General features: G+C 42.9%; 1 protein-coding gene across 1 annotated transcript in view; it reads left to right on the top strand.

Moving 5' to 3' along the window:
• Positions 1 to 15,908, top strand: part of FAAH2 (fatty acid amide hydrolase 2) — a 178,502-nt gene that overhangs the window by 132,968 nt on the left and 29,626 nt on the right. The window contains exon 7 of the mRNA XM_063432421.1: positions 7,807 to 7,926. Within this exon, the coding sequence (XP_063288491.1) occupies positions 7,807 to 7,926 (120 nt within the window). The remainder of the gene's footprint in view (positions 1 to 7,806; positions 7,927 to 15,908) is intronic.

Genomic DNA, 15,908 nt, shown 5'->3' with positions numbered 1-15,908 from the left:
TAAACTAGATAAAAGGTCAGAGAAAGGCAAAAAACCTTCCAAGAATGTCTTTAATCAAGGCAGGAAATTTCGTAACATTCTTCAAAATGTGGCTCTCTAAGATTGTTGGAGTATTTATCACCCGTCCAAAATAGATTTGACCTGTTTTAGTAAAACACACTGTGTGTTCTAGAATTGACCTAATGCTGATAGTTCGTAATTTGCTGGAGAGAGTAAAATCTTCTAACATTATTTCAATTACTTGGTCGGACCACAATATGGTTAAATTACAACTGAAAACCACATTTACTAGAACTCGCCCAGATTGGAAATTAGATGATACATTACTCATATCTAAAGTTAACAGAGACCATATCGCAGAGGAAATTGATCTATATTGGTTAGATAACAGGGATAATGAAGTTTCACCTATGATGAAATGGTGTGCCTTTAAAAGTGTTATTAGAGGTCATATAATCAGTTTTGCAAAGTTAACCAGGGAAAAGTTTCTATCAGATTTATATATCGAACTTGATGAATGTAATAGATTAAAAATATCATCTCTTTCTAGAGCTCTATCAAATCAAATAAATATTCTTGAAAATAAAATCAATGACATCTTAATATTTAAAATAAACCGAAACATGCAAGTTATAAAAACTAATTTTTACTATAGGGGGAATAAAGCGGACAAATAATTTTACCAATAAAGTTAAATTACAACAAAATAATAAATCATTAAATAAAATAAGACAAGGCCAAGAAGTAATATTATACCCTAGAAAAATTGGCACTGTTTTTAAAAAATATTATTGTACTTTATACAATTTGCCTGTAACATCCAATCAAGAATCTATAAATAAATATTTCTCTGATAAGGATCTTCCCTGCTTAAATAATTATCAGCTAGAGCAATTGAATGAAAGAAAAACGCCCCAGGAAATTGCAGAAGTTATTAATGCACTTAAAATAAATCAGTCTCCTGGGCCCTGATGGTTTTGTTGATTCTTTCTATAAAATATATATGGAGTTGCTCCTTCAGAAATTCGCTGACTGTTTTAATTCAGCTATGAGTGTTTCTCGGTGCCAATTTGTTTTTAATGCTGGGGGACTTAGCTGATTATATGGAGTGTTTCATAGAGATTGGGGGGCGTTGGGCAAGCTAGTTTGACAGGCTGCCTTGAAGCAGTAGTGGGAGATAGCTCAGAATGTTCACAGACATTCTCTCTAATAGCACTGTCTCTTGATTTGGCTGATAGGCGATCTTTTAACTGTAGGTGATATATACTTGAAGATTCACCTCATTGATTTCGCTAAGCACCTGCCTTTTTCCCTTCTTCTTTTTATGACTACACAGTTCAGTGTCTCTAATCTACCCTGATAACCCTCCACTCAAATACACAGGCTTTGTCTGGTCTCGTTTACTAGGTCTGATTAATGATATTAAGACTCCCACTATATTACCCCCTCTCCGGTGCACTCTGAGATTAACAGGAGGTGTGCACACGTGGAACTTGCAACATTACTAATTTGAATGTAGCAGGTTCACAAGCAATTTACTTTATCTTGATACTTTAAACAGTATCAAATACAGAAACTTGCTGTTTGAGATAAATATAGAACCTGTCCACAGAGGCTACGTCCTTGATTAGAATAGCATCATATAGTGTAGTGGGGATGTATAGACTTGGAATCTTAAGCCTCTTATCCTGTCAATAGAGCGATCTCCATTTATAGCTTTATTAGTTAACTTTTTGCCACACAATATATTTTTGAAGTATTATACGTATTTAAGTAATTGGAAGCGGTGTATTCCATACAATTATACTTCGGGCATTGTGTGGCTCTTTACAACTTAGTCTACCCAACTTTTAAAGGTATACTACCACTTGTTTCTCACTATAGACTTTTCACACATTTAGAAGTTTTCACTTGTAGTTAGTTTGTAAATATATGTTTTTGGCTTAATAAAGGTTGTACCATACATATGAATTTGCACTTTTAAGAGATATCCCATGGTGGAGTTGACATCCACCCGCATAATAGCGGAGGGAGTAACCACCCCACCTTATCCTTTCTTCTTTTTCTTAATTCAGCTATATTTATGGGGGAGAGAGAAAAGAGATGCTTGCAGCTATCATTGTTCCTATACTCAAATAAAATAAAAACCCAGAAGAAATAGCCAGTTACAGACCAATTGCATTGCTGAATACCGACTAAAAAAATCTATACTTCGGTTTTATCTAAAATAATTAAAAATATCATCTCCACTCTAATTTCAGAAGAACCAGTGGGCTTCGTTCTGGGGAGAACGTCGTCCAACCATATTAGGAAAACTTTAAACATATATGTGAAAGTCCATGCCATGAAAATCCCCTTTCTCACTATGGCTCTCGATGGAGAGAAAACCTTCGATAGAGTTAGTTGGGCCTTTATAAGAACAACTTTAGAGGTTTTTGGTTTTTCGGGATGGATTCTCACGGTAATCATGGCCCTCTATTCCTCTCCATCGTGTAGTATAGTGGGAGGGGGAATTAGGTGTGAATGGTTTCACATGTCAAATGGCACCCGCCAAGGTTGTCCACTTTCTCCACTCCTTTATATCCTAGTGGCCGAACCATTAGCACATGAAATCCGTTTGAGTTAAAAAATAAAGGGCTTTCAAAGAAATGATAAATAATTTAAGATTAACCAATATACGGATGATACTTTATTAATTCTTGCGAACCCCATTTCTTCAGTACCAGAAGTAATGAATATAATAGAGCAATATAGCCTTCTTACAAATTATAAACTCAACGTTCAAAAAACTGTTGTACCGCCCATGTATATAAAAGAAAAAGATTATCTTTTTTGAATAAACATTATGCCTTAAAATGGGAAAAGAAGGGTTTCAAATACCTCTAACATAATGAAAGCCAATCTAATTCCATTAATAAGAGAAATTACACGCCTTTTAAAACAATGGAGTACACTGGAAATATCATGATGGGGCAGAGTCAACTCTATAAAAGCATGTATCTTTCCTAAGATAATCTATTTATTAAGAATGATCCCAATGCTATACAGCCCTCATGGCTGACTCTTCTAAATAAAATCTTTAGAAATTACAAATGGCTCACTAAGAACCCAGAATAGGGACTGATCTTTTATTTTTAAAACATGAACAAGGAGGAATAGGATTTACCAAACATTTTTTATACCATCAAGCAAACCTTTTAATGCATACGATTACCACAATTAAGCAAGGAAATAATATCCAAAATTGGTTTGAAATTGAATCTAATGATATCAAGGAGCCATGTTAATTTGTTCTGGTCAACAAGAATGAATACTCAAAATAAAAGATATGTCAAACTGACAATTTAATATTAAAACCTGTAATTAAATTCTGGACTCACTTTAACCCCTTAAGGACGGAGGACGGTTCAGGACCATCATCGGCATTTTTGCGTTGCCGACCGGTGACGGTCCTGAACCGTCCTAACCGTCCAATGTACTTACCCGATCGCCGTCGTTCCCCCGGCGGCGATCGGCGGTGCTCCCGGTGTGGGGAGACTGCCTGCAGCCCAGACAGTCTCCCCATGGCGGTTTAGGACCCCTGTGGCCATGTGATCGCCCAACAGGGCGACCACATGGTCACAATAGGTGTCCTAGTCTCTGCCTGCAGGGGGACTGTCTGTGCTGACAGGCAGTCTCCCTGCAACTGCAACTTTTAAACCTATTTAGTTTAGAAAAACGTCGCCTGAGAGGGGATATGATAACATTATACAAATATATTCGAGGCCAATACAAACCATTGTGTGGAAATCTATTCACAAACCGGACTTTACATAGGACACGAGGCCATGCGTTTAGACTGGAAGAAAGAAGATTTCGTCTAAGGCAAATGAAAGGTTTTTTTACTGTAAGAACAATCAGGATGTGGAATTCTCTGCCTGAAGAAGTGGTTTTATCAGAGTCCATACAGATGTTCAAACAGCTACTAGATGCATACTTGCAAAGACAGAATATTCAAGGATATAATCTTTCAATGTAGGGTAATAACTGCTTGATTCAAGGATAAATCTGACTGCCATTCTGGGGTCAAGAAGGAATTTTTTGTCCTAGCTTGTTGCAAAATTGTGCTTCAAACTGGGTTTTTTTTTTTTTTTTCTTTTGGATCAACAGCAAAAAACAGGTGTGAGGAAGGCTGAACTTGATGGACGCAAGTCTCTTTTCAGCTATGTAACTATGTAACTATGTAACTATGTAACTATGTAACTATGTAACTGTAAAATCAAAGAAAAATTTAAAGTGAAAGTAAATAAAAAAAAATATTATTATATATGTGTATATATATGATATATAGACATATATTATACCTATATAATATATGTCTATATATCATATATATAATGTCATGCTAAGTGTATTTTTATATTAATATGTACATATATTAATATAAAAATACACTTATAATTAATTTACACACGTATATATATAATATATATAATAACTATATATATTGTATATATATGTTATTATAAAATACAAATAATAAATAATTTAAATTAAATTAAAAAAATTAAAAATAATAATAAAAATTAAAAAAAAATTATATATCTATACGAAATTTTATTCTAACTGTATTTTGATATTAATATATATATATTTATATCAAAATACACTTAGAATGAAATTGTATATATATATCTATGTATATATAAATAAATAAAAAGAATGTGAACTATTCATATGTCCATATACAAAATTACATAAATAATTATATAAATATACACGTAGACTTCAAATATATATATATATTTAAATTCTACGTGCGTATTTATGTAATATTTTTACATAATTAAGTTATTTTATTGATTGCAATTTAAGGGACCTGCCTGCCAACCCAGGCCGAAAGTCCAGAGAATTTAATTTGCTATCACTGTATTTGACCCTGTAACTTTCAAAAACGCTATAAAACCTGTACATGGGGGGTCCTGTTCTACTCAGGAGACTTCGCTGAACACAAATATTAGTGATTCAAAACAGTAAAACATATCACAGCGATGATATTGTCAGTGAAAGTGACTTTTTTTTGCATTTTTCACACACAAACAGCACTTTTACTGATGATATAATTGTTGTGATACATTTTCCAGTTTTGAAACACTAATATTTGTGTTCAGCAAAGTCTCCTGAGTAGAACAGGACCCCCATGTACAGGTTTTATAGCGTTTTTGAAAGTTACAGGGTCAAATATATGGGTCAAATATTTTTACATTGAAAATGGCCAGGTTGGTTAGGTTGCCTTTGAGAGCGTATGGTAGCCCAGGAATGAGAATTACCCCCATGATGGCCTACCATTTGCAAAAGAAGACAACCCAAGGTATTGCAAATGGGGTATGTCCAGTCTTTTTTAGTAACCACTTAGTCACAAACACTGGCCAAAATTAGCGTTCAATTTAGTTTTTTACTTTTTTCACACACAAACAAATATGAACGCTAACTTTGGCCAGTGTTTGCGACTAAGTGGCTACTAAAAAAGTCTGGACATACCCCATATTGAATACCCTGGGTTGTCTACTTTTAAAAAAAATATGTACATGTGGGGTGTTATTTAGCAATTTATGACAGATAATAGTGTTAGAATGTCACTATTGATACATTTTAAAAATGTATGTTTTGAAACCGCAATATCCTACTTGTACTTATAGCCCTATAACATGCAAAAAAATAGCAAAAAGCATGTAAACACTGGGTATTTTTGAACTCAGGACAACATTTTGAATCTATTTAGCAGTTTTTTGTAGATGAGTAAAAGATTTTTCACCTAAAATTCAAAAAACGTGTATTTTTTTCAATTTTTCATCATATTTTTCCATTTTTTAAAAATTAAATTACATGAGATTATATAAATAATGGTATGTAAAGAAAGCCCCTTTTGTCCTGAAAAAAACAATATATAATTTGTATGGGAACAGTAAATGAGAGAGCGGAAAATTACAGCTAAACACAAACACCACAAAAGTGTCAAAAAGATGCCTGGTCGCAAATGTACAACATCGCAAAAAAAGTCCGGTCCTTAAGGGGTTAAAAAATAAAATTAAAAAAAAATCTTTCTGGCATTACCATTTACACATTTAAATAGGATTGATAACCTGGATATAAAGGAGTGGACACGACAGGGCATTAAGACAATTTCAGATCTATTGAGATAATCAAATATCATGTCCGTTGCTGATTTACAGAGTGTATTTGGGCTCTCTGTAACACAGAATTTTTACTTTATTAGACTAAAACGTTTTCTATATAGCTCTATATATTATCTGAATGGGATATCTTCAGTTTTCAAATTAAATGAGCTAATTAAAAATGATAAATCTGCAAAGTTATTAACTAAATGTGTAGATATTAAAAGAATGGTTAAAATTCCTGTTCTCCCCCTGCTAAATGCAGATGGGAAAAGGACTTGCATATTAAAATTGAAATAAAGAGTGGCATGCAGCCTTACGATCCATATATTCTTCAGTCCACTGTTTAAATATAATAGAGGCACATTTGAAACTGTTGAATAGGTGGTACTTGACCCCTGCCAAATTAGGTAAATTCTCTAATTCTGATACTCAGAAGTGTTGGAGGTGCAGATCAGAAGGGGCAGATGAGATACACATATGGTGGAATTGTTGTTTTGATGCGAATACAGGCAAGCAAGAGATACCGAAAAGTATGTTCCAGTTTGATCAATCCGTTATATATCTCACTGTGTGAGCCAAAAGATTGTAATGGATTCTGTGAGTGTCAACATTTTCAGTTTACTGTGCATACTATTTGTGGTGTGCCTGAAATAAGGAGGCTAATGTCCCCCACAATCTTTCACCTTATGAAGCTCTACTTTCAGTCACAATATGATTATGAAAGGTATCCATGGATTAAAAAGTGAGTGCTCCTTAATTTAGCCCATACCATCCAATTGACTTTAACTGACCTTGGCTGTGAATTTGAGAATGTATGTGTATATCCACAATTAAAATTAGTTTGTCACCTATGTGTCCTCTTAAACTTGGGTAACAACTTAAAATGAAGGAAATAAATCAATATATTGCATTTAAAATGGCAACATAAAGCAATTACCAGAATTTTAATTGATTTTTTTTTTAATTCTTTATTTTTGCTGTGCCAAAGGAATTACAAACAGAACTGCAGTGCCACAATAACAGTAACAGGCAAATCAAAGCAGACAGTGTCATGACATAGGACTGAATTGCACAGTTTTTTAAAGAAGTAAACAGGATAATGCAAGTCATGCCAGAAGACGAGTAAGTAGGAGTAGAAGTAAAAGGTTATGTAAAGTGGCATTTTTGGTAGTCAAAATAAATAAATATTAGCTTGCTTCTGATAGGCATATATGTGAGCATGTAATTGTTCAAGCAATTTGCACATATATCGCGTTTCAGACAAGGAGCATGCTAGGTAAGTATGGGGGGGGGAGGGGGGGACAGGGTTGTGGATCGTCCGCTGTAAGGAGGGAGCTGAGAATCAAGAGATCATCCATCTCTCCTAGCCTTCTGCGCACCTGCCCCAGTAGGCCTCAGGTGTGTGCTGTGTTGAACACCGCAGCAGCCTGCCCAGAACCGGCTAAAAGCGGTGTTTGCAGGCTTTACGCCCGCTCCTGTAGTTTTGAGACACTTTTGTAGAGAAATGCACCTTGAAAATCTTAATTTAAGCGAGTTCAGGCAGGAGCTCAGGCTATGTGCGACCTGCCAGCATGGTATTCAAGCCCCACCCCCCTTTAAAAGATTTTTAACATGAATTTTAATGTTGATTTTTTTTTTTTCTCTGCAGTTGATTAAGTACTTAGAAACTGACCTTGGAGTTCATGTCCAACCAGTCAACATACACAACCTGCGCTATTCTTTTCAGATCTGGTCAGCTATGATGTCGTCAGATGGGAGCAAAGGACAGGTAATTAATTCAATTTTTCCTCCTCAGACTTATTTCATTTGTAAATCTCTTTTGTTTATCGCCAAAAAAGGTTTATTGTAATATACAAGAGTGATAATAATGTAATGAAGTAATTCTATTGTTGTTAGTACATTGGTTCAAATATATTTCTTTATATTGTGAAAGCAAATATTTACACTTTCCTATGTAACTGAATATATTAATATATATATATATATAAATACTTTCAATACAAACATTTTTTAAAACAAATATACCTTGCTGGATAAAACAGGACACACGACATCTGTATGGGTTAGTTACATATGTCATGGTACTGTCTGCATGCATTAGAGGACCACTCCACACTATAATTCTAAAAATAAAATAAAATAATCACTATTTAGTATATATACCCTTAATAAATACAGGCTTGCATTTTTCATGTGTGTATTTACTGGAGGTGCAAAAGGTGCAGTTCTAATGAACAGCAGCCTTTGCAAGGCCTCTCCTTATTGAGAATCATCTAAAGTAGTGTCCCATGCATGAACCTCTTTTATGGGAGCTAACGGAAGCAGGAAGTAACACGCTAGGGGAGTTTTATGGGTGTTAGGGTGTGCTATGCCTTTCTACAAAAGGAGAGCTTTAATGACGTTGGAGTGGCATTGCACCCCCTAACGGTCGGTAACTCCCTCTAGCGCAAATACTCACCAGATTTAATCCGATCCTGCTGATCCGAGTCCTATTACATGACTCAGAATGTCGGGAATTACAGATTTTCTAAGGGGGACTGCCTGGGTTGTTAGGCAGATCCCCAATATATAATTATATTGTTTTATTAATTATATATTTATATATTCATCATTATTTATCTGTGCCCAAAAAAAGAAACCACGGGGGCGTGGTTTGGCCGTGAACGAAGATGGCCGCGTAAAGGACGAGCTCCGACCCACTCAGCTAATAAAGCGGACTTACTCATCAGCACGGCACGAAAATGGGGCGCACTAAACGCCCAGACGGATCCCAAACACCCAGGCACCCAGCAACGGCCGCACACACGGGCCCCATGGATGGCTACCTGGCTCCGGCACCCGCCGAATACCACGAGGCAGCCGGCGCAAGCATGGCCGACTCCCCGGCCTCCTCACCAGTACCGGAGACGGCTGCACCCACGCTGGCGGACATCAGTGCGGACATAAAGGCAATTAAAGCCCTGGCAGCAGCAATGGTAACTAAATCAGACATGCAGACCCTATCCGAGAATCTACACTCAGCGATCCGCACTGAGGTTAACTCTATTAAGGCCGAAATCTCCACTCAGGCCTCCAGGATACAGGCAGCTGAGGCCTCAGTGCAAGCTGTTGGGGAGAGGGTTGAAGCCTCAAATCTGGCCATACATAGACAGGGCAATATCCTCCTACACCTGAGACGCCAAACCGAAGATCTTGATAACAGGGGCCGCAGATCGAACATTAGGGTCCGTGGCCTACCGGAACCTGAAGGGGCGGAAGCCGTAGAAGCAACATTACAGTCGCTGTTCCGCGACATACTGGGCCCAGAAGCGCCAGACTCCATAACGTTTGACAGGGCGCATAGGGCTAACAGAGCACGCACGTCTGATAACACACCGAGAGACATTATATGTTGCCTCCACTCCTATAAGCTGAAGGAGAAAATTATGAACAAAGCCCGCGCAAGGCCCACCTGGCGTTTCAATGGCGCAGAAGTCGCCCTCTTTCAAGACCTATCTCCCCTCACGCTTGAGGCCCGTAGGGCACTGAGACCCATCACAGCACTACTCAGGGATAGAGGGATCCCATACAAATGGGGTTTCCCCTTTATGTTATTAGCCAGACATCATGACGACTGGTTACCGCTACGCTGGCCGGAGGAGGTGCCCAGGTTCCTTCAGCGCCTCAACCTCCCACCTACAGAGGTCACCGACTGGATCCTGGGGCCACTGGACCAGAGGCAGGGACTTCACACCCCGAACTTGCAACGAAGACGGAGAGACGTCACACCTAGGCGCCCACAGGCCCGCAGGCAACTGATGCCCACGGACCCAGAGGAATAAAGTTCTACCCCCCACTTGTATCCACCAAGCAAGGAAGACCGACCAAGACACACTAACGTACCACGGCCCGCTGACAACCACAGATGACATCGCTATCCCGTGTACATCAGATGCCAGATAAGTACTGTTTACGCATACACATGTAAGGGGACTTATCCATGACCGGGTGCTACAACACTCTTCTAACACGCCCTTGGGTGAGGAAAGCTACCCCAAGTTGTTTAGGGAGGGGGGCCTGTTGGGGGGGGGACTCACCGTTTGGCCTACCCATGGGATGGGGTATTTGCAGGGCATATCCCGCAAGTGCACGTAAGACACAACCTATGTCGCTATACGGGACTATTGAACTGCTATACACACGTGCACAAATATGGAGACTTCCTTAAGGCAGGGTGTTGCCACACATTCTCAACATGCCCCGGGAGACGGGAGGCTGCTCTAAGTTGCTTGGGAGGGGGGCCTAAGGGAGATAGGACGCACCTTCTAGCTTGCCCGCGGGATGGGACTCTTGCAAGACATGCCCCACTTGTGCACGCGGAACACGAACTAGATTGCTTCATGAGACTGTTGGTTATTCACGGGACACTCAAGCATTTGATGTATTATGGTTTTACTGAAGCTGTGATGTGAGCTGGTCCGGTCGTAGCTGTAACTTACCACCGGCTATGGCACCAGAAGGGGGATAGATTGAGGGAGGTGGGGAACGAATGGGGGATTTTTATGTGAATATTGCTCTTATTTCGTTGATATTGTTTTTGCCGGGCCATACTGGGTGTGATAGCTTTATGGGTGGGAAAAGGGAGGAGACGCCATGGGGACATAGGGCTACGAAAGAGATGGGGGCCACGAAGTGAGCTTACCTGGGACCACACCTACGAATGTACACATAGTATCAGATTTCTGGGGTCGGGGGGGCGTGGGGGGGTCGGGCTGGGAGGGGGGGCGGCTGATTTCTGAATAATGTTAAGATGTGATGTCATATGTTTATTAGGTAGCATTGTTTATACCCTGCAATGTATGATAAGACTCACTTGCGATGTTCACTCTTGGCAGACAAACACACGCACTTCAATACCGCCTGACTCTTGCCCCCCCCCCCCCCCCCCCCCATGGATGGCCAGCCCCGCTTCCTGTCCCCGGAACACAGGAACGGGGACGGAGCCCGATATGGGAGACAGGGGGACTAAGACCAAACTCCCTATGCGGCCGGCCCGGCCAGACACGGCCCAAAATTTGAACTACCTTACGACAGCAATGGGCTACCCGCCCCGACACAGGGTAGGACCAGCAGCCACACGTACCGCCTATCCCTACAGTTGTAGACCCACACCCCCATACTTCGTGACCGTAATACTCGATTTTTTCACAAGTATTGGCCATTAAATTCAACTTAGGAACATGTGGGACACGGACACTCCTTTGAGAGTACACACACTACTACATCACTGGACACTGTACATCCGTTACTGACTGGACAGTGACACTGGACTTCTTCGACCACACCGCCACCCCGACATACACCTGTGTAGACCACATTACTGGGGGCCCCAGGACCGTGGCTGCCCTAGCCTGATAGGGAACGGTACGGTCTTGTTATCCACCCAGCTACACAGGACACCCTCGAGTGGAGGGGATAACTTTAATTCTTATTGATATCGTATCACTGAGCACTTACAGCAGGGGCCTCCTGGGACGGGCTACACTGGGTGTGGGCCGAGCCGCCCCCAACTCGTGGGACTTGTAACTTACAAAGGTTCTACCTTTCCTCTTCTTTAACTGCACTTATATCCTTTTTCTTTTTTCTCTTCCACCCTCCCATCTCCCCCCCCCCCCCCCCCCTCTCACACCGACAGGCAGCGCGCGCGAAGGCCACTAGACCCAGAACACCTAAACACGACCGCGGAGTCACCAGCAACCTCGCCCGCACTATCCCAATGGCGTACATAGCAGCGCCTCTACATGTCCTTACGCAAAACTGCCGAGGCCTTAACTCACCTGAGAAGCGCGCACACCTCCTACGAGAACTCCATCGCAAACGGATCTCGGTAGCAATGCTACAAGAAACACATCTCAAACCCTCGGACACCCATAGACTGAAAGACAGAGTTTACCCAATTAACTATCACAGCACTCATCCCGAAGCCCGCAAGGTAGGAGTTGCGATACTGTTGGCCGCTAATCTGGCCTTCACTCTGCTGGACCGACAGACAGACCCCAACGGTAGGTTTCTCTTCATCAAAGGCATGATTACGGGGAAGACATACACCTTTGCCTCTATCTATGCGCCAAACGCAAAACAGGCGATGTTCTTATGCAAAACATTCCGCCAACTGGCAGCATTCACGGAAGGCACCCTCATCATAGGGGGGGACTTTAACGCACCACTGGACCCGTTGCTGGACTCCTCGACAGGACACAGTTGTATCCCACAATCCGCGATTAGGGCCATCAAGAAGACCATGCGAGACTCGAGATTGGTGGACGCGTGGCGGACCATTCATCCAACAACCCGTGATTTCACGCACTACTCCGCCATACATAGGAGATACTCTCGCATTGATTATGTTCTGATCCAACAAGAAGGCCTCCAACACCTACAGTCGGCAACAATTGCACCTACACCGTGGTCGGACCACAGTGCAGTGACCGTGAAGCTCGACTCCCCGCTGTTCAGGCCTGCCAGGACGGAGTGGAGACTAAATGAGTCGCTCCTCTCGGATCCGGGTGTGCTGGCTGACCTGACCGAACACCTCACTAATTACTTCAGGGAAAACGACACGGAAGAGGTATCAAAAGTGACGCTATGGGAGGCACATAAGAGTGTACTTCGAGGTCACCTCATTAGAATTGCTTCCCGTAAGAAGAGGGAATCGCAGCGACGTCTGTTGGAGCTCACCGACCAAATCTCCCGCTTGGAAACACAACACAAACGATCACAACTTGAAGAACACTATCGCCCACTTTTGGATGCCCGCCGACAACTGGCAGACCTGGTTGCCAGCAAACACCATAGGGTGACACAACGATCCAAGGCCTTCTTCTACATCCATGCGAATAAGGGAGGGAGACTCCTGGCTCGCATGATCCGGCCCCAACAAGCGAGGGCACAGGTTCACGAACTCCGGAAGACGGATGGCTCACTTACTCAATTCCCTGAAGCAATTGCCACTGAATTCTGTAACTACTACAGACAACTATACAATTCCACACCGACACTCCCCGACGCCCACGGAGCGAACCTACAAGACGCAACATGGCGTTACCTACAAGGTTTCCAACCCGACGCTCTAACACCAGAAGAAGCAGAACTGCTGGAGGCCCCGATCACCACGGAAGAGGTACAGGCAGCGATTAAGACAGCAAAAAGAGGGAAAGCTCCGGGACCGGACGGACTCTCGGCGGGATATTACAAATCATTTAGGGACATCCTCGCGCCGCATCTAATGACAGCCCTCAATCGACTCCAACAGGGGGACACACTACGCCAGGAGACGTTGGCAGCCACCATCACGGTAATTCCTAAACCTGGCAAAAACCCCGAAAACTGCAGCAGCTACCGGCCGATCTCGCTTCTTAACACGGATGTGAAACTCTTCACTAAGATCATTGCTACCAGATTACAACGGTATGTACCACGCTTGATACACCCGGACCAAACGGGTTTCGTTCCGGGACGGGAAGCCAGAGATTGCACGCTCCGGGCGTTCTCTGTTCAGGCATTAGCCCTTAGAGAAAAATCAGGCCTACTAATGCTCTCCACAGATGCCGAAAAGGCTTTTGACCGGGTAAACTGGAGCTTCATGATGGCGACGCTACGAAAAGTGGGACTAGGAAGAGGGATGATGGCTTGGATAGAGGCGCTATATACGGACCCCTGCGCTAAAGTACGGGTGAATGGCGCTCTTACGGACGCCTTCACCATCCACAACGGCACGCGTCAGGGTTGCCCATTATCACCACTCTTGTTTGCCATCTCGCTGGAACCGTTCTTGGATAGGGTGAGACATACCCCGGAGATCAGGGGGTTTCGGCATGGGACTCAGGAACATAAGGTAGCTGCATACGCAGACGACATGCTCTTCTTCGTGAGCGACCCGACTAATTCCCTGCCGGCATTGATGCGAGAATTCGATACGTATGGCCGGTTATCGGGACTGAAACTCAATCTAACTAAATGCGAAATATTAGATGTCTCGACCCCGATGGACGTAGGAGAGCAAATTCAACGTGAATACCCCTTTCATTGGTGTCGGGACCAGATGCGATACCTGGGAATCTGGATACCCAGGAACCCGAAAGAAATTTATGCCACGAATTACATCCCCCTTTTGCGCACAATCCTAAACGATCTCAAAAGCTGGAACTACGACCACATCTCCTGGCAGGGACGTATATCGGTAATAAAGATGAACGTCCTCCCGCGGCTCCTTTACTACTTTCACACCATCCCCTGGCACATCCCGACGGGATTTTTTGCATCTCTTAAGTCAGCGGTGATACAATACGTCTGGAAGGGAGAAAGGGCTCGGCTCAGCTTTGACAAGTTATGCCTACCCAAAAATTGGGGAGGCCTGGCTTTGCCAGATATCCGCAAATACTATCATGCCACGGTACTACAGCGGATTAGGGATTGGCATGTGGCACCTGACACCAAACTGTGGGTGGCGCTGAATAGAGAGGGTAGTAACAAAGCCCTCCACAGACTCACGTGGCATACTTCGGTGGACACAACGTCAATGCTAGGTGCTGAATCACCCGTCGCTCAAACGTTGAAGACATGGTCCCACCTGAGACGTAACCAACACATCTCCCCGCAGCCGAGCCCCCTGATACCGATCACCTTCAATTCTGATATAGGAGGAGGACTTCCCCGTTCTTCCTGGCCAGTTGTAGGAAATGAAGACTTTGTCCCGATATCCGAAGTCCTCAGTAACGCGGGTATACAGAACCTTCGAGACTGGAGTGGAATACCACATCCAACACTCATGCATAGATTTCATTATGCGCAACTACGACATTTTTACTATAACCTTCCCAACAGGGTAGCAATACATAGGGAACTAACGTGGTTTGAACATTTCTGCACGACTGACTCGGATGCCGATGGCAGAGTCTCAGTCATATATCAACGGCTAATAACGGGAGAACGCTCCAGGAACACGACGTTCAAAAGAAGATGGGAAGAGCTGACGGATAGGACGTTCACTGACACACAATGGGAACAGATATTGATTCTGCAGCACAAGAGCTCCATCAGCACCAATTACCAGGAGGTCAACTTCAAGCTGCTTTCCCACTGGTACAAGACCCCCTCCTTGCTACATAGAATATTCCCGGGATCCTCAGACGCATGTTGGAGATGCGAATCCCACACAGGCACAATAAGACACATTTGGTGGGACTGCGCACGGATTAAGCCGTTTTGGGAGGATATACAACGAGAGATGAAGACCATACTGGGAGACATACCTGACCTCACCATAGAAATGGCCCTACTCCATCACACCGAGGGCTCAATTGCCCAATACAAGAGGTCGATAGTTCGACACCTACTAAATGCGGCTAAAGCATCCATTCCCGCTAAATGGAAGCAAACACAACCACCGACTGTGACGGACTGGCTTCAGAGAGTAGAAGACATCCACACGGCTGAGGCGCGATATGCAGAATTGCTAGGAAGGAGCACCAAACATGTAGAGGCCTGGACCCCGTGGTATGTATACCTCTCACGACCAGGAGCAGGGAGACCATGAAACACACCGTTTCATACGGTCTTGGAGAGACCGAGCGTGCGCTGATGTCTGGTGCCATATCTAAACCCAACCCCTCCCCCCCCCTCTTCTTCTCCTTCCAACAATATACGAGGTCTCTTACTCATCCCCACGCGACCCATTTCTGGGACTCAGTGGTGGCGGCTCGGACTGCCCCA

Source organism: Pelobates fuscus, chromosome 9, assembly GCF_036172605.1.
Source record: "Pelobates fuscus isolate aPelFus1 chromosome 9, aPelFus1.pri, whole genome shotgun sequence".
NCBI classification, from domain to species: domain Eukaryota; kingdom Metazoa; phylum Chordata; class Amphibia; order Anura; family Pelobatidae; genus Pelobates; species Pelobates fuscus.
This window is presented reverse-complemented; position numbering and strand designations above follow the sequence as displayed.